At 35.7% G+C, this 26,231-nt stretch overlaps 1 protein-coding gene across 5 annotated transcripts in view; it reads left to right on the top strand.

The window, feature by feature from the left end:
• Positions 1-18,850, top strand: part of TTC3 (tetratricopeptide repeat domain 3) — a 186,470-nt gene extending 167,620 nt beyond the window's left edge. For 2 of the 5 annotated variants that reach the window (XM_043994916.1, XM_043994917.1), the window contains exons 44-46: positions 31-222; positions 534-626; positions 2,523-4,360. In XM_043994916.1, coding sequence (XP_043850851.1) covers positions 31-222; positions 534-626; positions 2,523-2,630 — 393 coding nt within the window. In that variant the 3' untranslated portion in view covers positions 2,631-4,360. Of the gene's footprint in view, positions 1-30; positions 223-533; positions 627-2,522; positions 4,362-13,654 lie in introns of those variants that run through there. The other 3 variants (XM_043994921.1, XM_043994918.1, XM_043994919.1) reach the window with 3 other exon arrangements.
• The last annotated feature ends 7,381 nt before the right edge of the window (positions 18,851-26,231 follow it).

Here is a 26,231-nt window from a genome sequence, read left to right on the forward strand (position 1 = left end):
TTTTCCTTTTTTTTCCTAAATATTTTTTAGGTAGTTCAAGGAAACGACATGCAGACTGTATCAAGTGCTACAGCCGAATCTTCTAGTCGTAGACATTCTGCAGAAAATGTATCAGTACCCAGTCCCTCCATAGTCCCAGCCTCTCAAGCAGTTGCCAGCAGGCCATGGGTAGTTGTGGGAGGACCTTCCAAGTCAAAGTGGCAAAAATCAAATGATTCTCCTGTGAGTTTCACTTCTTATTTCTTCCCATACAACTATATGGTTTTCTAATAAGCAAAAAATAGTTCTTTGTTGTTGCTGGGTTTCTGTAGGGGGGTGGTGGTGGTTGTTCTTTTTCTTAGAATTCTTGTAACAGAAAGTTTTCAGCCCAGCTGTAAACTTTCACTCCTAGGTTTGGTCTGTTCAGCCCTTAAACTTTTATTGAAAAATTGATGTTATTTGTATTATGACATTTTATTTCATTGAGAAAAGTTCTGGACAACAAATGTATGTTATAGTTATTTTTCAGTGTTTGAATGTCTTTGTTTCCCCAGGCCTCCACTGATGATCCCTGTATAATATGCTATGAAGAGCTAAGCCAGGAACATGTATGTGAGATGGATTGTGGGCACCAGTTTCATAAATGGGTATGATCTCTATTTTATTCAAGAACAACTGTTGGCATTCTAAGTTTTTTCTTTAATGGAGGCAGTTTTGGGGAGATGCGCATTTATGTCATACATGCATCTCTGCATCTGAGTGTTCTAAACTTTTTAAAAACTAATTTTTTCTTTTAAGTCTTTCGAAAACAGTCTTTTTTTATAAACCTCCCAGATAGCAAAATGCTCTGTTTTCAGGACATTAGGATCTACACAGCGAGGATGGCTGATCTGGAACATGTGGTTCTAACTAACCATGTGATCTTCATTTCAGCTCTCTCAACCTGTTTCCTCAGCTCTAAAATAAGAGACTTGCACCAGATGCTATTTTGAGCTCATCTTTAGTTGCAAAATTCTATGATTGATAAATTTCTCATGAGGCCTTGTTAAGTAAGCTTAGGGCAGAAAGTTCCACTACAGATTTTTTTAATTCATTTTTTTTTTCAATCAACAAAAACATGTGCCTTCTTCCCCTTGCCATAGAGAAAGCAAGAAAAATAAAATCCTTGTTATAAACATGCATGGTCAAGCAAAACAAATGCCTAACTTGCCATTATAAATTTCATCAATTCTAATTAAAAATTAGTTGCAAATTAAAATATGTTTGTAAATATATTTTATATACAAAAGAATTCAAGCATGCATTTGTTCTAGTCTGTATAGTAAACGATATTGGGCAAAGCGATTAAACTAGGAAGGAATCTTAAAGTTTATTTAAGTCCCACCCCCACATTGTATAAATGAAGAAACTGAGACTTTAAAAGTTTGAGTTGCTTTCCCAAGGCCTTGTATGTAATGAGGGACAAGGCTAGGATTTTAACCCACTCCCTCCAGCATCATGCTCTCTTGTAGTTCTTTGTTGTGGAAACTGGTGAAGTTCTTAGACTGGATCAGATTAACTACCATGGATTGAGGCTTTTTGTGTATAATAGCACCATCAAGGTTTATACAAAATTTTCCATATGTTATAGTCAGTAATTATTATTTAGCATTAATCCAACACCTATACTACTAGACTGAAACAGATGGGGTCTCTATGCAATTATTTTACTTATGTTTTAGAAAAGAAAATACAGTCCTCTTTTTGTCTTCCTTTATAAGTGGAAATGTTGATGTTCATAAGTTAATAATAAAAATTACATAAGTAAATACTAGTTAATATTATTATACAGAGACCCAAATAGCAATAAGATAGAAATACTAGAATAGGTTAGAAATCTGAGAGTCCACCAGTCTGAAAGGGGCCAGGGTATAGATAGATGCTACTGGTGTAAATTAGTTAATCAGCAACTATTTATTAAGTGCCTGTCTTGTGCTAGGATTAGGGATACAAGTCAGAAGAATGAAGCCATTCCTCAGACAAATCAATTAAGAGTTTGTGGAATCGGGGCTAGAGGCCATGGTGTTTACTTACTGAAAGTTGTGAAACAGGTACAGAGACTAGAAATTTAGAGAGGGGTTGCTGTAATCCAGAGTTTCATCAGATCCTTCTAGGTGGATTAGACCAGAGAATCTCACAGGTGTGACAAGGAGAAACTGAGAGGTTAGGACCCCCAGGGAGAGTGTGTAGTCAAAGCAAGGCCATGAGTCAGCGTCCAGAAAGCCTTAAAAGTAACTCGGAGTGTCAGCACCTGATAAAGTCATCTTAATTCTGAGGCAGAAGCTATTCTGGGAACTTCTTGTGTGCTTCCTGCCTGGACAGAAAAGGCTTGTGGAACATAGGGAGCATTGGACATCTAGGTTAGGTGTGAGCTCAGAAGGGACATCAGCTTGTTGGGCTGTGAGAACACTGTGCCTAAATGTCAATAGAAATGCCCACTCCAGCAGGGTTGAGAGAGCAATGTTACGCGGAGGTATTTATGGATTTTTTCCCCTTATTTTCAGTGTATTGAGCAGTGGCTTAAAGAACAAAGTACATGCCCAACATGCCGTGAATATGTCCTGTTAGCAGAAGAATATCCTGCACTTTCTGGATCAGGCCGGCCTGCTTAAAATTTAACAACTGCCTTACTGCTATTCCATTTAGCCAAAAGTTCCCTAAATATTAATTTGTTGAACATAAATAACTATATCACAAACACAAAATACATATGAATATGTGAAGCATGTGCATATATTTGAAGAAAAACTATAATACTACACAGTAGTACACAATCACAAAATGATTACTGCCTAACACAAATAATATAGGAGGTGTTTTTTTTACTGCTAATCTGGACAAGATTTGGACAAGAAATCAAATGTCTGCAAATCAAATAAGATTTCTTTATCTGTAAAATGAACTTGTGATCTCTAAGGATTTTCCACTTCTAACATTCTATGATTCTGTGATCATATGGCAACGTGACTAAATTTAGTGTCAGAGTTCTTGTGGGAGGGAGAGACACTTCAGAGACTGAAAGGTTCCATTAAGAAATGGATTTCAAGTTACAGCTTTTAACTTGCCCTGTTAAAACATCTCATTTTCCCCTTAATGGGGATTGTATGAAAATATGATTATCTGCTTTGTTCCTTTACCATAATCTACATTAAAAGCAAATTTAAGGGAGACATGGTCTTATAATCTATACTAAATATTTAATCATTGACCATGATTTCAATTGAAGAACTCCGATCTTATCCTCTTTCAGATATGCCAGGGTTAGCTTTGCTTTTTATTTCATGAGTCTTTTTCTAAAATGATTTTATGCATAAGTTTATAATCTGCCTAATGTTCCTTTCCCCTCCATTTTTATTGGAAATAGGTTTTATTTGATGTTAGTAAAAATACTTAGTTCTCTAAACTGCATAGACAATATATGTTAATGTATAGGCTACCTGGGCAGCTAGATGGTGCAGTGGTAAAAGCACCAGCCCTAGATTCAGGAGTACCTGAGTTCAAATCTGGCCTCAGACACTTGACACTTACTAGCTGTGTGACCCTGGGCAAGTCACTTAACCCTCATTGCCCTGCCCCCCCCCCAAAAAATTATATTAAAAAAAAATGTATAGGCTACCTGCCCTGAACTTAGAACTCATCTTTTAATTGTAGAAGTAGAATTTCTTCACACACACAAGATTTATTTATTAAGTTTCTTCTCTGTGCTCACCACATTGTGAAAACAAAAACTGATGATATCACCATCATTTTCTTTCCAAATTTGTTCTCAAATATAGACTACATCCCTAAAATGAGATGTCTCTGAAAGGAAATAATTATGATTGCACTCATGTTTTACTCAACCAAGGTATTGGAAGAGTTCAGCCTATATTTAGATTAATGTTACAGCCTATAATTAGATTAATGTAATATTAATTAATCAGCTCAAAGGTTTTACTCCTAAACAACTTTCAAAAACTGGTAAGAAATAAATCTTAAATTTAGTCATTTATAGGCAGAAAGTTTAACTACATTATTAATTAATCCTGAATAAATTCCATTTCTCTGAAAGTGGATTGGTCTAAAAAAAAACTATTTTAAATGGGGTCTGCATTGTTTTTGAAATTGGTGAGTTTCTCTTCTAAATTTATCTCATAAGCTTTCATTTTAATGTTTCAACCACTAGGGCTCCCTACTTACTTAATTGCTTCTTAGAAAATTGAAAAATTTTGAATTTGCTCAATAAATGCTTATTGAGCACCCATTTTAAAGACTCTCCTTATTTCAATGGAATCTTGTAATGTGCTTTGTATAGTTATTGTTGACCCAATAACCTTTAAAATAAACACAATCTTAACATTTCTGTATCTACTAGTTAATGTTTTACATCCCTTCTCTGATATTTTAAATCATCTTATCTACTTGATCACATAATAATGATCCTAATCTTCAAGGATTCCAGGAGATTTGGCAGTTTGCGATACATTAAAGAAGCTTTTAAAAAGTAGATTTCTTGGGACAGCTAGGTGGCACAGTGGATACAGCACTGGCCCTGGAGTCAGGAGTACCTGAGTTCAAATCTGGCCTCAGACACTTAACACTTACTAGCTGAGTGACCCTGGGCAAGTCACTTAACCCCAGTTGCCTCACCAAAAAAGAAAGTGGATTTCTTCTCAGAGGAAGATCTGTGCTTCATGTAAGAGGCATTCAGTGACTTCAATTACATGAATTTAAGAACTCCGATACACCAAAATTTTTACTTCTCAATTAAATTTTAGTTACATTGTAGGATTTTGAATTTTTTTTAATGTTCCTCATAATTTTACTCAATTGATCAACATATAAAGGACGAAAGAAAAGTATAGCTTTTTTAGGCTAATTTCTCATGGCTAAATTGAAGATGTTAAAATAACTATCTTATTGCATCACTCAGTACTCACTTTTTAAAAATGCAAAATCTCAGCTATTTTTCATTGTCAAATCAAACAACTTGGGCATCTTGGTTCTTTAAGTATCAAATTTTTGTTTACTGAGGTGAATATAAGCATAATAGCTCATATTTACAGGGAACTTTAAGGTTTGGATATCACTTTTATATTGTAAAATAATCCTCTGTGGTAGGCGCTCTTATTCTCATCTTACAGGAGATGAGACTGAAGCTCAATGAGGTGTAAAGTGACTTGCTGAAGTTCACACAGTAAGTATATGAGGCAGGATTTGAACCTAGGCTTTCGTGATTCCAAGATTAGCACTATCTACAATACACAGCATTTCGAGAGTGTCCTTATTCTAATATTAATTCATAATTTCTTAAAAGACTAGACATAATTTTTCTGATCAAATGATTTAAACTGAAGCAGAGGTAACCTAATATGAAGTAAAAATTGGGTCCCAAAGAATGCCAACTGTTGCCATTTTCACCAAATAGCTCAAAAATCAGCATGGTACAACTTAAAATTTCTGCAACCACTATTCTATTAAAATATTAAAGCATTATAATGAGCATCTCTAGCCCTTCTGTAGCATCTTTTGGCAGGTATCTCCAGATTAGACTAATTCAGTTCTTACTTCAGCTCCTACTCCCTGGTGGGTCTAACTTCTCTGCTATCTAAATATCATCCCTGCTAGGAGGTCCCCCTCCACTCAGCTCTGTTCCTCTTAAACTGACCCTGCAATATAATTTTGAATAATTCTTAGCTTTTGTGGAATTAAAATTTTTACAGTATTTCTCTGCTTTTTAAAAAAACACAAAGTGAGATACTGAACATAAGAAAGTAAGTTTATAAAATGGTTTTTTAAAAAATTCAAACTATTTAAGTACAGTATATTAGTAAAAAGAAGACGAGTTATAGCTCCTCTCCTCATGTGTCAGTGACCCATTGTATCTAAACCAACTCCATCCATGCTTCACTTTCCTGCCCAGTCTTCTTACCAGCTGCCTTAGAATACCTTCCACCCTATCCCAGCTTTCTAGTTCTGTAGTTATAATTAAATCAGTACTGATGTTGCAACTAGAGAGTCTCTGTTCTGTGGCTCCACTGGAACTTTCCAAGCCAAAATACCCCTGCCTGACAACCACTCCTCCAAAATACTATCTCCCCCATTATACTATAAGCTTCTTGTGATGTACTCTAGTCAAGTTCATGAGTAAACAATAAAGGGAAAAGATAATTCCTATAGTCTCAAAGCAGGAAGAGATACAGGAGAATGAGTGGCACTGAGAAAGTAGAAGATCTTGACACACCCAAGTCATAGGATAGCACAGTGAATAGAGAACTGGGCACGGAATCAAGAAGACCTGAGTTCAAATCAGACCTTAGATATTTCTTTGCAGTGTGACTGACCCTGGACAAGTCACTTAACTTCTGTCTGCATCAGTTTTTTTAACTGTCAGAATAATAATAGCACCTACCTACCAGTGTTGCTATGAAGATTAAATAGGATAATATTTGCAAAGCACTTAGCACAATGCCTGGTGCATTGTAGGCACTTATAATAAATGCTTTTCCTTCCTTCCCAAATGAAGAGGAAGTATAGCTGAAGAGCATTCCCATGGGAGGAGAGATGTAATCTGTATAAGGTTAATGTCAACCTTGAAAATGGTCTAATCTCCAAGGATTTAGTACACTGGAGGCCTGCTTCCTCTGACAGTCTTGTACCTCCTGGACAGCATCCTTTTTAAGGAAAAGGGAAACCAGAGCTTCCTTCAAGCAGGCATCCAGCATCCAGAAATGTGGTAGAACATAGGCCCAGAGAAGTCATGTGGCAAATGAGAAAGAAAATTATTGTGGTGAGGCAGGGGATGGAATTGACCTGCACACTATGAGACACAGAGAAATTCATGTCATGGAGCATGAATTGATACTTCTTTGTTTGTTTGGCTGGGTTTTTTGTGGGGCAATGAGGGTTAAGCCCAGGGTCACACAGCTAGTAAGTGTCAAGTGTCTGAGGCCGGATTTGAACTCAGGTCCTCCTGAATCCAGGGCCGGTGCTCTATCCACTACACCACCCAGCTGCCCCCATAAATTGATACTTCTAAGAGTGAGTGAGGCACAAGCACATAAAAACAGTCAAAGGATGATCTACAAAGGCAGTAACAGAAATTATTTAGAAGAGGAAACTCAAACTGATGTGGAACACAAAGAAGTTAAAGAAGCATACAGACCATGAATAAGTGTAAAAGTTCAGAATACACAGAAAGAGATCAGTAAACAGAAAAATTAACTGAATTGCACAAAGACAAAGATACTAATACATTAACAGGAGGAGACTTTAATGTTCCTGTTTCAGAGCTAGCCCAATACAACAATAAGCAAATTAACATCCAATACAACATAAGCAAAAGGGAAATTATAGAATTGAAAAAATTGCTGGAGAAACTAGAGCTAAAGGACTTAATGGTACCTTCTCAATAAGACAACCAAAGAATTTTTTTGCATATTTCTTATCACCACATGGCACTTTTACAAAAATTGGCTATATACTGGGATATAAATTACAAATAAATACAAAAATGCAGGAATATTGACGTATTCTTTATGTACCATAACACAAGTGAACATCATATTAATGAACATTATATTACGCACACAAGAAAGGTCTAAATGTAGACAATAATGTAATCTTAATAACTAGAGCATCAAGGAAAAAGTCAAAAAAAGTAATTGATTATATGAAAGACAAAGATAATGAGACAACATACCACATTTCTGAGACACACATAAAGCAATCCCAGTGTGTGGGGTGGGGGATGCATAGAAAGATTGATAGATACACACACATATATGTGTATATATAGATATAGATATATATATAGTTATACATACATTAGCAAAATTTTTCAAAAGGATTCTTGAACTGAATATACATTTAAAAAAAATTAGAAACAAACCCAAAATAAGCAAAAGGAAAAAATAAAAAGGAAATCTTAAAAATCAGGAGAAATAAGTTGGTAAACTGGAAACAACTACTGCAGAACTAGTAAAACTAAAAGCTGGGAGCAGCTAGGTGGCACAGTGGATAGAGCACCGACCTTGGAGTCAGGAGTACCTGAATTCAAATCCGGCCTCAGACACTTAACACTTACTAGCTGTGTGACCCTGGGCAAGTCACTTAACCCCCAATTGCCTCACTTAAAAAAAAAAAACTAAAAGCTGGTCCTTTTAAAAGACTAATAAATTTAATAATTCTAGCCAGGCTGATTAAAAAGAAGTTAGAATATCAAATCAACAAAATGAACTTGGTGAAATCACAACAAAACCTGAAGAAACTTTTTAGAAATTTACCAAAACCTATTCTGCATTTATGTGCCAACAAAACTCAGATGATAAAATCAAGAAGTGTTTCAAAGGCATTAAATAATTCAGTCTCACCATCAGTTGGGCAATGGCTGAACAAATTGTGCTATAAGAAACAATGTGCACGATGCTCTCAGAAAAACCTGGAAAAACTTACATGAGCTGATGCAAAATGAAATGTACTGTGTACAGAGTAACAGCGATATTGTAAGATAATCAGCTATGAGTGACTTAGGTATTCTCAGCAATAAAATGATTCAAGACAACTCTGAAGAACTTAGGATGAAAAATGCTATCCATCCCTAGAGAAAGAACTGATGGTGTCTGAATACAGATTGAAGTATACTTTTTTTTTTTACTTTATTTTTCTTGAGGATTTTTTTTTTTTGGTCTATGTTTTCTTTCAGACACTATTAACATGGAAATGTTTTGCATGACTACACTTGTATAACCTTAAAAAAATTCAGTCTCAGAAAAGAAAATAGAAATGGCCATAAAGCTACTACTACCAAAGGAAAAAAGTCGTGGTCCTGATGAATTTGCAGAATTCTGTCAACTTTTTCAAAAATAATAACTACCAATACTACACAGTTTTTTCCTCAGAAACTGAGAAAGAAAACACTCTACCAGAGTCCTTTTATGAGACAAATGTAGTTCCAATGCCTAAACTAGGGAAGGCTATAGCAAAGGAAAATCGTAGGCCAATATCATTGAATGAATATGATTTTTTAAATCTTTTTAAATATCCTGTTGCACTACCATAATTCATCTAATAAATCATTATAACCAAGTTGGATTTATTTCAAGGGATTGTTGAATATTAGGAAAATAATTAACATAATCATTAAAATAAAAACATCTACAACCATGTGATTTTCTCACTAGATACTAGATACAGGCTTTAATAAAATAAAAGTCATTAATGCTTTTTTAAAAAGTCTAAATCAGAAAGTATAGTCATAGAGAGACATTTTTAGCATCATGAAACACGTCATATACAATGGCAGTACACTAGATACTTTCCCAGTAGATAGAAAATAAAGCAAGGATGCCTGCTGGTCTCCCTTTTATTTTATATAGTTCTAGAAATGCTATCAATAAAACAAGAGAAAGAAATTAGAGGAATAAAGGTAGGTATGGATAAGGATAATGAGCAGACAGTTCTCTAAAGAAGAATTGCAAACTTTTAACAAACATGAAAGAATACTCCAAATCACTGAGAGAGACACACATAAACCAAAACAACCTTGAGCTTTCACCTCAAGCCCTGCCAATTGGCAAAGATGGCAAAAAAGGGGATGGGGTGGGATGTAAAAAGACAAGAACAGTAAAATTCATTATTGGTGGAGTTAAAAGTTGTATATCTGGAAAGAAATTTGGAATTATAAAAGTAAAATTACTAAAATGATCATGCCCTTTGACTTAGGGCCATTGTTAGACATATACCTCAAGGAGATTATTAACAAAAAGAAAGGCTCCATAAATGCCAAGATATTTGTAGTAGCACTTTCTGTGATAGCACAGAACTGCAAAGTAAATGTCCATTATGTTGGGTAAATGAATGTAATCGATAGTACTGTGCTTAAGAAAAAAGCAATAAATACAGAGAAGCATAAAAAGATTTAAGTGAACTGATACCAAATGAGGTAAACAGAGCCAAGAAAACAGTATACACAATGACTACAACAATCAAAAATTAATTTTGTAAAATTACAAAGAACAGGCGTGGCCCCCCAAAACAGCTATAAGACATTTGCAGGGCAGTAAGAAGGGGTCCACAGGTGTGAAACGTCTATTTTTTTCAGTGTATTGATCAGTGTTGCTGTATTTATTTCTCTTCCTCTTTTTTTTTTTTTTTTGGCAGGGCAATGGGGGTTAAGTGACTTGCCCAGGGTCACACAGCTAGTAAGTATCAAGTGTCTGAGGCCGGATCTGAACTCAGGTACTCCTGACTCCAGGGCCGGTGCTCTATCCACTGTGCCACCTAGCTGCCCCCTCTCTTCCTCTTTTTAAAAAAAATATTTGTCATAGGGAATGTCATTCTGAGAAGAAGAAATCTTGGCAATGTGAAAACAAAAGATCTGAAAAAAAATCTAGTGCTTACCATATAATGGGCATTCTTTCTTTCATTTTAAAAGATTGATCTAGAAAATGAGTTAATGAGCTGCTTTTCTCAAACTGAAGGCCACTGTATCCCTGTCTCTAGTCCTTTCTTTAAAAGAGTGATTAAAATTTCCTCCCAGTTGGGAATATAATTTAGAAATTGCTAAATACCTTTAAAACAGCCTCTATTAAAGGAATCAGTGGTCCGTTCTGTCTAGTGCTTAATACATAGTAGGTGCTTAATAAATTGATTGTTCTCTTCTCTCCCTCCTATTACTTTTCTAGTAGGTGCCAGAGCAAGGACTTAAAATAGTTCTTCTGACTCTCAGCCCATTTTATTCTTGCTTGTCATTTGTGAATATCCATGAATGGCAAAGTTTTGCCTCTAAGATTAACGTAATATCTAATAGAGGATAGCTAGGTAAGGGGTGTGTGTGTGTGTGTGTGCATGTGCATGCATGTGTGTGCGCGCATGCGTGCGTGGATGCCTCCCATATAAATTGTATACACTGTGCCTAAAGGTGAATCTTCCCAAGGAGTCATATCTTGATATTTATGGAATCTCATCGGCCCTCTTCAAGGAATACTTTGATTCCTCTGAGGTGGCTACGCTTCCTATTCTCTCTTCAGAGTTTGCATACCAGACTAGGATTGGATCTGTTGCTCTCTTTTGCTAGTCTAGAGGATTGAGTTTTGGGGTTCATACTGTCTTTTCTGTTTGAAGTCCCTCAACAGGTAAGGAGTACTTCAGAGTTTGTCCCCATACCAAATGCTACCTACACAAAGACCATAGTAATGGAGCAGAGTGAGTTAAACCATTTATCCAAGCGAATGAGTAAACAGAAATCAGAGAGTTATATAGATTAGAGCACATCCGATGCCTGGGCTTAAACTCCAAGTTACAGCTGTACATAGTCTTCCTTCCCCCAGACTTTACAAACTTGGAAAATAGATGGATGGATGGACATTAATTAAGCATTTACGATGTTCCAGGCATTGTGCTAAACACTAGAGGAACAAGTAGAATAAGACAGTTCCTTCTCTAAAGCAAATTATATTCTTTTTTTTTTTTTTGGTGAGGCAATTGGGGTTAAGTGACTTGCCCAGGGTCACACAGCTAGTAAGTGTTAAGTGTCTGAGGCCGGATTTGAACTCAGGTACTCCTGACTCCAGGGCTGGTGCTCTATCCACTGCGCCACCTAGCTACCCTCGCAAGTTATATTCTAATAGAAGACAACATAGATAGGGAAGTGGCAGCCAGAATGGGTTTGTTTTTTATTTGAGAAGTCAACCAAATGTTAGGTGGAAGCCATGGGCAATTGATTAACTTGTCCTTTCTAGGAGTGATTACTGTTCTTTTTTTTTTTTTTTAAGTGAGACAATTGGGGTTAAGTGACTTGCCCAGAGTCACACAGCTAAGTAAGTGTTAAGTGTCTGAGGCCGGATTTGAACTCAGGTCCTCCTGAATCCAGGACCAGTGCTCTATCCACTGTGCCACCTAGCTGCCCCTGTGATTACTGTTCTTAAAGGAAGTGGAAAGAGAGCAGGGGTGGTCAGGAATGGTACATGAAGGGGACATGGCAAGAAGATGGCTAGAATGCAACATATTAATTTTGGGACCAGGCACTTCCCTCCTGGCTATTTCACAAACAAGACACCACATCTCTCAACTTTAGGTATTTTCTTTGGCTGTTCCCCTTGCCTGGAATGTTCTCCCTCCTCTGCTCTGACTGCTGAACTTCCTGATTTCCTTTCAGTCCCAACAAGAATCCCTCTTTCTATAGGAAGCCTTCCCTAACCCCTTTTAATTTTAGTGCCTTCCTTCTGCTAATTATTTCCTATTTATCTTATACATAGCTTGTTTTGTATATCTGTTTGCATAATGTCTCCCCCATTAGATTGTGAGTTCCTTGAGGGCCAGGAACTGTCCATTACCTCTTTTTGTATCAATTCCCTTAGCAGTGCTTAACACATGGTATGCACTTAATAAATGTTGATTGATTAATTGACTATGATTTATATAGTGCTTTAGTTGCTACTATTCCCATTTTACAAATGAAGAAACAGGCTGTGAGAGGTTAAGGGACCTAAGGTTACATGGCTGGTACGTGTCTGAAAGAAGATTTGAACTTGGGTCTTCGTAACTCCAAGTCCAGCCCAAGGCTCTAGCATGGGAGCAGGAGGTAGAAAATTGAGTGCAAGAAGATGACCAGAGTGTGAGGATTTTAGGACTCAAATCAATCACCAGGTATTAAGCACATAGCATATGCCAGCTACTGTGCTGAGAGCTGAAGACAAGAATGAAGCCCATTCTTACCGAAGTCATTAGCAGAAAGTTCTTAAGTGTAAGGATGGATCAAGGGCTTTAAGGAACATTTATGAAATGATTTATAGACTGCGATTTTCTTCACTTATTTTAGTGATTTCTACCTTCAGCACCCCTTGGGCATTTTTCTCAGTATGTCTCCTACTTGTCTCTCCTGGAGAAAGTTTGAAATTCAGCAGACAAGATGACTGATAAACTGCCCAAGGCCCTACCTACTGTCCTACTGCTTTCACTGTTGAGAAATATTATTTTGAGGGGCAGCTAGGTGGTGCAGTGGATAGAGCACCAGCCCTGGAGTCAGGAGGACCTGAGTTCAAATTCAGCCTCAGACATTTGACACTTACTAGCTGTGTGACCCTGGGCGAGTCACTTAACCCCAACTGCCTCACCAAAATAAATGAAATTTTTTTTAAAAAAAAAGAGAGAAATATATTTTGAACCACAACAGCAACTGCATAAACCTTACCAATTATCTAGCTGTCTGTGGTATCCACAAAACTTTCAAAAATGCCATTTCTGACCCCAAGAAGAAAAACTGCTATTTCTGACTCTCCTTAGTAGGAATCATAATTCTGAAACAAGTCTGTTTCAGGAAAAGTGAATGAGTGACAGGAGTAACTCCAACCTAAATGTTTACTCTGGCCACAACAAAAAAATGGCTTGAAATCAGATCACCGTATTCTTGTCAACAGATTCTTCAAAATGAGTGGTTAGTTTTTATCAGGATTTCTGCTTCAGAGTTCTTCATAAGAAAATAAAACCATTTCTCCTTCAATATGCACTTTTATAGAAAAACAAGCATAATTGTTTCCAACAAATAACTTAGAAGTTCTATCTTCTCCTTCCCCCCCTTCCTTCTTCCCTTCCTTTTTTTCTTTTTTCCTCCCTTTTTTTCTCTCTTCCTTCCGTTCTCTCTCCCTGTCGTACCTAGGCAGCAGATACTGACCACTCAGTCCCACTGCTGATCAACACAGAAGATCTGACCTACTCTATTTCTGACCCGGGCCAGTTTACCCCTCCTTAGGCAGCATGATGCTACCCCACCCCAGGGGTTCCGCCTGACTTAGTGAAGACACCCACTCAGCACCCAAGCTCAAGTAATCTACCATGCTCAAGTGACCATGAACCATCACACCTGCCACAAATTTTGTTTTCTAAATTTTTTATCTATTTGAAAAGATTTATGTGATCATTTTGACTAATCATTCCACCCTTTCCTTCCTCCCATTTCTCTGCCCAGTCTTTGTTTATTTGATGTAATATAATGGTCTTAATTTACACTTTTGTGCCACTGATTCCAAGAAATCTATGTATAAATCCAAGCACTATTTCCTGAAGTGCTGTAGGATTCTAACAGAGCTAATAGCTAGAAAAATAGAGCAAGTGAACAGCCCACTTTGTTATTCCAGACATTGGCTGCTTCCCTAGCATTAGTATGGCTACAGCTTTGGATGGTACTTTATCTGCCACCTGACCCCTTCTAATCTTTTTCCATTTCCAGTTTTGAAACCATCAGTCACACTAAAATGGTGACACCTCATTGTAAAGCAGAAAAATAAACATTCTCCCTTGTTTGGTACCAACTAGCATACCAATGTGACATTTGACCCATCCATTTTCCTCTCATCTTCATTCTCTCCCTTCTATATTAGCATCTTCCTTCCCTCAAACATGTTCTGTTTCTATAGTTGACCTTCTCTGGTTATTATCACACATATCTATGCCTTTTTGCTGCCAAACTCACCTTAGATATCAATTTTCTCACCACCAAATTATTTCTTAGCTCTATAAAATATCAATTTTATCCCCTCTACTACCAAAACTCTTCAAATTTTTTTTAATTAACAACAATCTATATTCTCTTTCTCCCAACCCACCCAACTGAAAAGAAGAAAAACATTTTTGTTTTGTAACAAATAGGCATAGTCAGGCAAAACTAATTCCCAAATTGAGCATGTCTGAAAAATCTTCATCTATACCCTGATTATAGCACCTCTCTCTAAACAGGTGCATAGCATGCTGATTTTTTAAACTGCATATATTGATCTTGCACATGCCGGAGATGCAGAGGGCACTCATGAGCCTGATCAGCACAGAAACTTTGACCTGCTACTTTTCTGACCTGGGCCTGTTTGTCCCTCCTAAGTTGGCCTAGTTGCCCCCTGCTCCTAGGGGTGGCACCATATTGGTACCAGACTTAGAGCAAACACCTGATTCACTTTAACTCCATGGAGCTCAGAAGCCTCAGGTTCCCTGGTAGCAAAAACTGCATGCGCTACCACACCTGCATTGGTAGCATGCTTCATGATCAAACCTCTGGAACCATAGAGTTAGTCATTCCATTGAGTTATTGTCTTTCAAAGTTATTTGTCTTTACTGTGTCTTTATTATATAAATTGTTCTCCCAGTTCTGCCTTATGCAACTATTTATATATCTCTTATAACACCATTTATATATTTCATGTATATGAATGAAATATAAAAATGGTGCTATATTTTATATATAATGTATGTGTTTTGGAACAATAGTATTCTGCTCCATTCATAGACCACAGTTTGTTCAGACCACAGTTCATTCCCCAATTAATAGTTACCCTTTTCATTTCCAGTTCTTTATCACCACAAAAAATGAGTTGAAATAAATATGTTTATACATATAGGTCCTTCCCATGTTTCTTTGATCTTTTGTGGGGTATAAGTCTAATAATGGTATTTCTGGACCAAAGGACTAGCACAATTTGAAACTCTGGTCCCCAGAAATCCAAATGGATTTCCAGAACAGCTAGACCAATTAACAGCCCCACCAAAAGTACATTAATGTACCTATTTTCCTGCAATCCTTCCAACATCTTCCTTTTCCATCATCTTTGCCAATCTGATGGGTGTGAGGTATAACCCAACCTCAGTTGCTTTAATTTGTATTTCCATACACATTTAAAGCATTTTTCACATGGATATTAAAAGATTTCTTCCTCCTAAAACTGCCTATTTATATCCTTTTTCCATTTTTATATTGGCCAATGGTTTTAAGTCTCATAAATCTGAAATAGTCCCTTATATATCTAGGAAATAATACCATTATCAGATACCCCCCCCCATTACCTTTTCCCTTGTAACTTTAGCTGCATTGGGTTTATTTGTACAAAAACTTTTAAATTTTATATAATCAAAATTATCCATTTTCCTTCTATGACCTTTTCTGTCTCTTATTTGGTCATGAACTCTTCCCCTATTTATAGGTCTGACAAATAATTTCATTCTTGCTCCTCCAAATTGTTTATGGGGTTAATTTTTATGTCTAAGTCATTTACTCATTGGGACCTTATCTAGGAAAACAGTATAAGGTATGACTCTAGATCTATTTTCTGCCACACTGCTTTCCAGACTGCTTTCCCAACAGTTTTTGTCAAATAATCAGTCCTTATTCCAACAGCTGGAATATTTGAGTTATTCAAATACTAGTCTACTGTGCTCTTTTGCTTTTGTTCTTAATCTGTTCCTTATTGACCTCTCATTTCTTAACCAGTTTCCTATTGTTTTGATGAATTACTGTTTTGTAATATAGTTTACAATCTAGTACTGTGAAGATCTCTTTTCAACTCTTTTTTTTCCTATTATTTTCCTGGAGATTCTTGAACTTTTCTTTGTCCAGAAGAATTTTGTTATGTTTGCTAGTTCTATAAAGTAATCATTTGGGACCAAGTAAGTGAATTTAGATAATACTGTCATTTTTATTATATTGTCTTAGGCTTACCTATAAATAATAAATATTTCTCCAATTATTTAGGTCTGTATTTCTATAAGAGTATTTTAGTTGTATTTATATAGTTCCTGTGTGTGTTGATAGGTAGACTCTCAAGTATTATGTATATTCCATAGTTATTTTAAATGGAATTTATTTTTCTGCTTTTTCTTTATGGGTTTAATAGTAATAGACAAGAATGACTTGTTTTATGTAGGTTTATTTTATATCCTGTAACTTTGCTAAAGTCATTACTTATTTAAGTTAATTTTTAGTTGACTCTATAAGGTTTTCTAAGCTATCATCCACAAAAAGTAATAATTTTGTTTCCTTTTTTTCTATGCTTATTTTCTTTTTCTTACAATATTGCTAACACTAGCTTTTCTAGCATTATATAAAATAATAGTGGTAATCATGGATATCCTTATTTTAATTACTAATATTAATGGAAACACCTTTAGTTTATTGCCATTACATATAATTTTGGCTCTTACTTTTAGACAGATACTACTTATCATAGCAAGGAAAATATATATCCATCCTTGCTTTCATGTGCGTGTGTGTTTAAACAGGAATCAGTATCTAGCCAAATGCTTTTCTATAGCTACTGATATAATCATATGATTTTTATTGTTCTTGTTATTGATGTGGTCTATTATGTTGAAAGTTTCATAATATTGAATGAACTCTGCATTCCTGATATAATTTCCAATATCAAGGAACCACACTAAGAATTGTACAAGATTTAGTATCTGTCATTTGAAAGAACAAAGAACATGGAATGAAATTATCCAAAAGACAAAGATCTACAACCAATATAAACACCTTACCAAGAAAACTGTGGATAATCCTATAAAGAAAAAAGTATGTCTTCAATGAAATAGAGGACTAACAAATACTCATGATGAAGGGGGGGAAAAAGACTTGAAAAGGAACTTTGAAATATAAATTCAGAAATCAAGAAAAAAATTAAAAGTTGAAGTGAATAATCAGAAGGGATTGTTTACTATCTAATGGAGACAGAGGATGTTAAAAAGTTGCTTTGAAACCTCTAATGTCACAAGGAGTCATAGAGATGTTCAGTTGGGACAGAAGATCTATAATAGGGTTTTTTTTTTAGTATTTTCAAAATGTAAGAAGGAAAGAAAGGGGAAGGATAAGGAAAGATGGAAGAAAATATAGGGAACTTAAGACAATCAGGTACAAGTAAAACTATATACAAATATCAAAGAAGAAGAGGGGATACAGATAATTTGAACTTCACTTTCATTAAAACTGTTCAAAAGAGGGCAGAAAGTATACACACACAAACACAAGCGCAAAGTGCACTTAACAAGAAAATCATGTGAAATGCACTTAACTCAACAAAGAAGAAAATAGGGATGGGAAAAGAAAATATAACAGGGAGAGTAGATTAAAGGAGGGATTAATAATAAGCAAAACAAACCCTAAGCTTGGGAAAGGGTATAGTGGGGGAAAAGTGGAATAAAAAGAAAGTAATAACTTAAAATAAACAGTAAGTAAGGAATATAGAAAAGAAAAATGTAAAAGAATATAAGTAAATAAACAATTAACTGTTATAACTATGAATGTGAATGCAGTGAAGTCACTAATAAAACAAGAGGTTAGCAGAATGGACAAAAGCAAAATCCAACAATATGTTTAAAAGAAATGCAACTGAAAATAAAATTCACAAAGGGGTTGTATAAAAAAAGGGTTTGGAGAAAAATCTATGCATTGCCTGAACACAAAAAAACCCAGGGGTAATGATTATGATTTCAGACAATTAAAAAGAAATTAACAAAACTGAAAAAAAAAACGCACACTGATATAATGCATAAAACTAGAAATTTTTTTCACCAGGGAAAAACAAAATAATTAAGTCATTAGCTAATTTGATTAAAAAGAAGAGAAAAAACAAATTACCAGTATAAAAAAATGAAAAGGAGTATTCATGATAGATGAAGAAATAAGATATTATTAGAAATTTTTGCCCAACTATAAGTTAATAAAACTGACAACTTAGATGAAATAAATGAATATTTACAAAAATATAAAATACTCAAGCTGAACAAGAAACAGAAAACTTAAACACAATTTGGTACAAATTGAACAAATCATAAATGAATTTTCAAAGGAAAAAAATCCAGGACCTAATGGATTCAAAAGTGAAATCCGAAGAATTCAAAAAATAATTAATTCCAATATTTTAGAAATCAGTTGCAAAAATAGCAAAAGGAATCTTACCAAGTCTTTTCATGATATAGATATGGCCTTGATATAACACAAGGACATTCAGAAAAAGAAAACTATAGAAGAAAATCCCTAATGGCATAATTAGCAAAAAAAAAAAAAGTGAAAATAATATATCAGAAAGATTATATACTATGATCAGGTTGGAATTAATGGAGAAAGGAATGGACATTTCCTTAAAATGATTTATACATACATATACAAATATGTATATAAATCATTCAGAAAAAAGGTTAACATAATATATAATTTTAGATATAACCAAGAGCTACCATTATTTGCAAGAGTTAAATCCTTTCTAGTTAATTCAGTGTTGAAAGGAGGATGTCCAATGTCACCATTTCTTCCTGAATTGGTGCCCTTAGCAGTAAGACAAGAAAAAGAAATAGAAGGAATTATGTTAATAAAGAAGAAAAATTATCACTTTTTTGCAGATGATATGATGGTGTATTTAAAGAACCCTAAAGAGTAAACTAAAAAATTGAGTTAAACAATAGCTTCATCTAATTTACAGGATACAAAACCTACACAAATCATCAAAATTTCTATATAATTCCAATAAAACTCATCAGGAAAAGCTAGAAAGAGAAACTGAATTTAAATAACTACAGAATGTATAAACTACTTGGGAGTCTACCTTCCAAGATACACACAAGAACTATATAAATACTATTACAAATAACTGTTTACAGAAATACAGATCTAAATAATTGAAAAAAATGTATTGTTCATGCATAGGCTGAGCCAATATAATAAATATGACAGGGGCAGCTAGGTGGTGCAGTGGATAGAGCACCAGCCCTGGAGTCAGGAGTACCTGAGTTCAAATCCAGCCTCAGACACTTAACACTTACGAGCTGTGTGACCCTGGGCAAGTCACTTAACCCCAATTGCCTCACTAAAAAAAAAAATAATAATAAATATGACAAAACTGCCTAAATTTATTTACTTATTCAATGCCATACCAAGCTACCAAAAATTATAGAACTAAAAAAATGACTAATTATGAAATTCATATGGAAGAAAAAATGGTCAAGATTTTCAAAAGAAATAATAAGTGGGAACAAAAGGGAGCCAGCAGTATTTGATCTCAAACTGTACTACAACACGATGATTATTCAAAGAGTTTGGTACTATTTTTAAAAATAGTTAAATTGGTAAGTAGAACAGATTAAGTGTCTAATGGCCTGGTATTTGATGAACACAAAGACTCAAATTACTGGACAAATATTCATTTATTCATTAGTTTGACAAAAATTGTTGGGATATTGGACAGTAGTGTGGAAAAGTTAAGTCTAGACTAGCACTTTATACCTTATACCTTATGCTCCAAATCAGTACAATTAGAGAACCATAGAAAAAAAATTGCCTATAAGATCTATGGGTGGGAGAAGAGTTCATGGAAGGAATAAAAAGGATGACAGAAGATAAAATGGATCATTTTGATGACATACAATTAAAAATTTTGCATAAATAAAGCTAATAAAGCTAAGATTAAAACAACTGGAAAAATTTGTAACAAGCTTCTCTGAGAATGGTTTCTAAGATAGGTATAGATAGATGTGGATGTAAACATACATGTGTATATTTATATGTAAAGATGTGTATGGAACTGATTAAAATGAATAAGAATGAAAGCCATTCTTCAGTTGATAAATGATCTAATTATATGAAAAGGTAGTGCTCAAAGGTAAAACCCAGGCTATCAATAGCTGTGTGAAAAAAATATTCCAAATCACTACCAATTAGAATAATATAAATTAAAGCAATTCTGAGATTCTATCCATCAAAGTGGCAATGACAAAAAGTAATATAATAAATATTGGAGAAATTATGAGAAAACAAGCAAATTAATGTGCTGTTGATGAGCCTGTGAATGGCTACAACCATTCTGTAAAGCAATTTGGAAGTTTACACAGAAAGTTAGTAAATAGTGCATTGCCTTTGACCCAGCTATATCACTGTTAGGTCAATAACCAAAAGAGACAAGGAAAGAGGAAAAGATCCATTATGTACAAAAGTATTTATTGTGGCTCTTGTGTTGGTTTAAAAAAAACTCAAAGAAAAAGAAAAAAACTGGAAACTAAAGGGATGTCCTTGAAAAATGACTGAATAAGTCATGAAATATATGAATGTGAAGGAATACTATTGTGCTTTTGGAAATAAGGAAACAGATTACTTCAAAAAGAAATGGAAAGACTTGTATGAACTGATAGAGAATGAAGTAAGTGGAGCCAGAAGGACAAATTATACATAACATCAGTACTATAAAAACTAACAATTTTGAGGACTCTTTAGAAATTGATGAAGAATGAAATGTACAGAACCCAGAGAACAACACAACAATAACATTAATAGTAACACTGTCAAAACAAATAATTTTGAAAACTAATAACTGTGATGAATACAATGATCATTCATAATTCCAGAGGACTTATGATAAAACATACAAAGATGTAATGAGTGTAGGGTATAGAATATGTATACTTTTATGTATAGCTATTGAGGGAATTTGTTTTGCTTAACTGCATATTTGTTACAAGAAATTTCTTTTTTTTTTTCCCAATGGGATGGATGTAGGGAGGGAGAGAAAATAGATTTGATTTTTTCTTTCTTAAACAGAGGTGGAGCTTGTTATAGATGTGAAATGTTGCATGTACTTTCAGATGTAGTCATTGTATTATTAGTTGTACTTAACTGTTTTACTTTGTTTTAAGCGATCTCTTGTGAAGTAGGAGTAATGTGTAAAAGTTTGTAATGTGAAAATGAAACATCAATTAAAAATTTTTTTTCAAGCCAAAAAATTTTGGCCATTTTTCTCTTTGTTGTTCTTGATTTAACTTCTGTGTCAACAATCTCTGGTGAGAGATAATGCTGTAAGGGGTAAGGCCTTTGCTTCTGTATTTGTTCCTTTCTGTTTTAGATGAAGGGATTGGATATTACGACCTTGTGAGTTTTGAAAGATTGGGAGAGTGAACCTGTGGGCATCCTGCTGTGCTGGTACCCTATGTGCTCTGCATCTACATTTTGTAGCCAGACCACATTGAAGGTAATTGCAGATTCTGTACCAACATAGTTGCAGAGGATAAAGAGAGAGAAAAATTTTATGAAGAACTCAATAAGAGCTTCCAAATTAAATCAATACTCAGTGACACTACTGAGAATACTTTCTCAAATTCTCAAAAGTGAGAATAAGTAAAAACAGAAAAATACACTAGTAAATAGGGATGAGGAGAGAAACCAAAGATTTGTGAACTTCATTGCCCTCCCAGTCCTGTTCCTACTTCCTGAACTTCCAGACCATACATTCTCATCCTAGAATTTCCCTCAGCACCAGGGGTTTCCACTCCCCATGGTTCTCTTTTTTGTCATCACTGGCTGCGTAGGGCATTTACTCTTTTCCCATTGATGTAGGAGGTAAAGAAGGGGTTAACAGACAAACCTAAGACCCGAGTTCTAATTTAGATCTTGATGTAGGAGGCAGAAAAAGGGTTAATAGAAAAACCTAAGACCCAAGCTCTAATTCAGATATGAGCTCTAAAAAGGGATTCAGACCCCCTCCCCCCCATTACTGTGGATGCTAAGTTCTCTTACCCACAGTAATCAGTACCCATGATGGGAACAGAGGGAGCTAGGCCATGAAGGCCTAAGACTATAACAATGATACGTTGACAGGCTATAGAAACTTAAGACTAGGAATAAATGAAAAATGAAGATGTTTTGAAACTAAGCATGGGAACCAGAAATAGACATGTGCAGAAAAAGCCAAAATTGTCCCCAGATTCACCTTATGACTTGGAAACCCCCAAAACACACCCCCACTGAAAAAGGTACCTGCCTCAGGGGTTGGCTTAGGACCCCAGGAAGTCCAAATTAGCATAGGCCCTCCCCTGTACCTCCCTAAGAGAAATTATTATAATGAGACTGATAATCAATTTATCTATACTATAAACATAACTGTCTTTTCCTTCACTATTCGAGTTACCTTTCCACTATTCTGGTTCTCTCCCTGTGGTCACTCACAGTATTGCAATAAAACTTGGGAAACTGAGTCACTGAGTCTTGTAATTCTTTTGGGACAACTCACAATCTATTTGACCCTAATTCTATCCCACATCATTCTGAGCTCTAAGAGAGATTCAGACCCCAGTTCTGAAAGGGATTAATGGATAACTTAAGACTTGGGCCCTCATCAAAGACAAGGCCTAGATTCTTTTGTTTTGTTTTTTTTAGTGAGGCAATTGGGGTTAAGTGACTTGCCCAGGGTCACACAGTGTGTGTTAAGTGTCTGAGACCGGATTTGAACTCAGATACTCCTGACTCCAGGGCTGGTGCTCTATCCACTGTGCCACCTAGCTGCCCCAAGGCCTAGATTCTTGTTAATTGGTACCTGGAGGTCTAGCTCCTATTAATTACCTCCATTAATCACCACTCATAACAAAAACAAAGAGATAAGTTATAGAAATCCTAATTGATAAATGTTAATACCCACAAACTAGGCCCGGGAATGAAAAACACAGGGACACTCTGACCTTGGCAAGTTGAGTTAATGTGGAGAAAAGGCCAAATTTGTCCCCAGCTCACCTTATGACGTGTAAACCTCAAAAACACATCTCCATGGAAAAAGGTACCCACTTCGTGGGTTGACCTAGGACTCTAGGAACTCCAAATTAGGATAAGCCCTCCCCTGTACCTCCCTAAGGTGGAGAGTATTATAATGAAACTGATAATCAATTTATCCATACTATAAATATTTTGTTTTTTGTTTGTTTTTTGCAGGGCACTAGAGGTTAAGTGACTTGCCCAGGGTCACACAGCTAGTAAATGGCAAGTGTCTGAGGCCGGATTTGAACTCAGATCCTCCTGAATCCAGGGTCGGTGCTTTATCCACTGCGCCACCTAGCTGCCCATCCATACTATAAATATAACTGTCTTCTCTTTCCCTATTCAAGAGACCCCCTCCATGATGCCCTCCCTGTGGTCACTCACAGTATTGCACTAAAACTTGGGAAACTGAGTCACTGAGCCTTGTAATTCTTTGGGACGCCTCACGATCAATCTGATCAATTAAACCCACCCCACGTCATTTGGGGCCCACATTTGCCCAAAGAAGATCCTGTAGGAATGCTCATGCTTGACCCCATTCTCTTCCTGGATGTTCAGAGCAAAGAATTTTGGTTCAGTAAATCTAAAGAATTTCTCCAAGGACACCCTGCTGCCAGAAATTCATGAATGCCAGAAATTGTCTGAGAAGTTCCACTAAACATGTCCTGAAAATGTCCAACTGTCCTTCACTGTGGGTCCTTTCCTACAGCTCAATTATTCAGGGGTTTGTTCTTAATGTAATTTTCTCATTTTTTTCCTCAGTCAATAAAACTAATGTTCAGTTTTGTTGGCTTTTAACCTTACTAGTATAATGTTTTTCTGGGTCTTTAAGATTTTTCTAGGAGGAAAAGATGTTGCTCCTAATTGCAGAAAAGATAGCCCTCCTGGGGGCAGCTAAGTGGATAAAGTACCGGTCCCGGATTCAGGAGGACCTGAGTTCAAATCCGACCTCAGACACTTGACACTTACTAGCTGTGTGACCCTGGACAAGTCACTTAACCCTCACTGCCCCACCAAAAAAGAAAAGATAGTTCTCCTGCTTTATCTAAAAGAGTAATCTAGTTTATTTTAGTACCTCTCCCCTGTCTCTAAGGAACTGTTCTACATAAGACAAAAACCTTTCCTCTATCTTGTTGAGGTTCCCTCTTTCAAAAGACACTAGAGCTGCTTTGGGGCATAATTTGATGGTTTCTGGGAACTCTCTGAGTGCTCTTATAGAGACCCAAATAGAGAGATTCCAAATTGTAAAACAGGTTCAGATTTTGAAAAATAGTATTTAGATAAATTTTAAATCAGTTTTACACTTAAAAACCCCACTTTATACTTAAAAACACTGAGAAAAGTGTTAACTAAAGAAAAAAGTGAAGTTCCGTTGAGAGCCCTAATTGGCTGGCTTCCCAGACCTGGCTGGCTATGGGATGCTCAATTCAGCTGACAGGGGAAGTTACAAAACAAGTCCTTTTTTTTTTTTTTTTAAGCAGTGACAGGAAAATTAGTGTTAATATTTTTAAAATCAAACTTAACATTCCTTTCTCTATCAAAAGGCCATCCTAACAGTAAGAGAAACCCCTCCTTCTAGAGAATCCTAGGAATGTTATTGCATTCCATTTATGAGTTTGATTTACTTCATGACTTGACACCCTTTTTTCAAATAAAGAGAAAAAATGCAGTTTGTACACATTTTAGAATTAATTGCCAGTTTTATCAGTTTCTATTGTTGTTACTCTTCATGACCCCATTTGGGTTTTTCTCAGCAAAGATACTGGGGCAGGGGCAGCTAGGTGGCTCAGTGGATAGAGCACCGGCCCTGGAGTCAGGAGTACCTGAGTTCAAATCCGGCCTCAGATACTTAACACTTACTAGCTGTGTGACCCTGGGTAGGTCACTTAACCCCAATTGCCTCACTAAAAAAAAAAAAAGAAAAGAAAAGAAAAAAAAGGAAAAAAAATAGCCATGAGGAGCCCCAGGGAATTGGAGCTGGTAGATCAAAATGGGTAATTCAGGCAATGAACTCGAAGTGTCCTCAATGTCTGTCCTTGTTGAATATACTTATCCTCTTCTGGACAAATAAATCTCTTTTTCTTAACTGTTGAATGACATGTAAGTGTCTCATTTTCTTTCAATATTGAACCTAAACTCCCACAGAGTTGGACTGAGTCAGGCTCACCCAGAATATTTGGCATAGTCTTTCAGGATTAGAACATGATGAACTTGTTAAAATGGGGGATAGACAATCCAGAGGAAGGTAAGCCCTGACTTTTCTCTCCTGCCTTTTGTGATCACATTTGAAAGGCCATCTATAACAGGTACCATCATTTCCTCTCCCCTTATTCTCTTCATAACTCTCTACAGTCTGACTTCTGACCTCTAACAAAACTGCTTTCTTCAAAGATATCAATATTCTCCTAATTGGCCAAATCCAATGACTTTTTCTCAACCCTCATCCTTCCTATCAATTGCCCTCTTCTCCTTAATACTCTTATCTCTCTAGGTTTTCCGGAGATCACATTACATGTGGAAAATCTAATCTTGTAAATGAAAAAAAAATAATTTTCAAAAAGTTATTAAAACATCAGACCCCTTGTGACTTTGGCCCACCCTGTATGTTGTCGCTTTGCCCCTGGCTGTAGTTAGAGGCCCCAGAAGAGGGAGAGAGAAGGGTGGACATTATTTTGCTTCACTGTTTCTCTTCTTTATTGCTTTTCATATTTCTAAAGAGCTTGTTCTTTGAATTTTAAACAGTTTACAAAGAATAAAAATTGGACTCATCTTAAAAAAAAAAACGACCTGGAAAATAGATTGAAGAGAGATAATTTAAGAATTATTAGAGTACCTGAAAGCCATGATGAAAAAGGCATCATCTTTCAAGTAATTATCAAGGAAAATCAGAACCAGAGTATAAAATAGA

The sequence above is a fragment of the Dromiciops gliroides genome, chromosome 3 (genome assembly GCF_019393635.1).
Source record: "Dromiciops gliroides isolate mDroGli1 chromosome 3, mDroGli1.pri, whole genome shotgun sequence".
Classification (NCBI taxonomy): domain Eukaryota; kingdom Metazoa; phylum Chordata; class Mammalia; order Microbiotheria; family Microbiotheriidae; genus Dromiciops; species Dromiciops gliroides.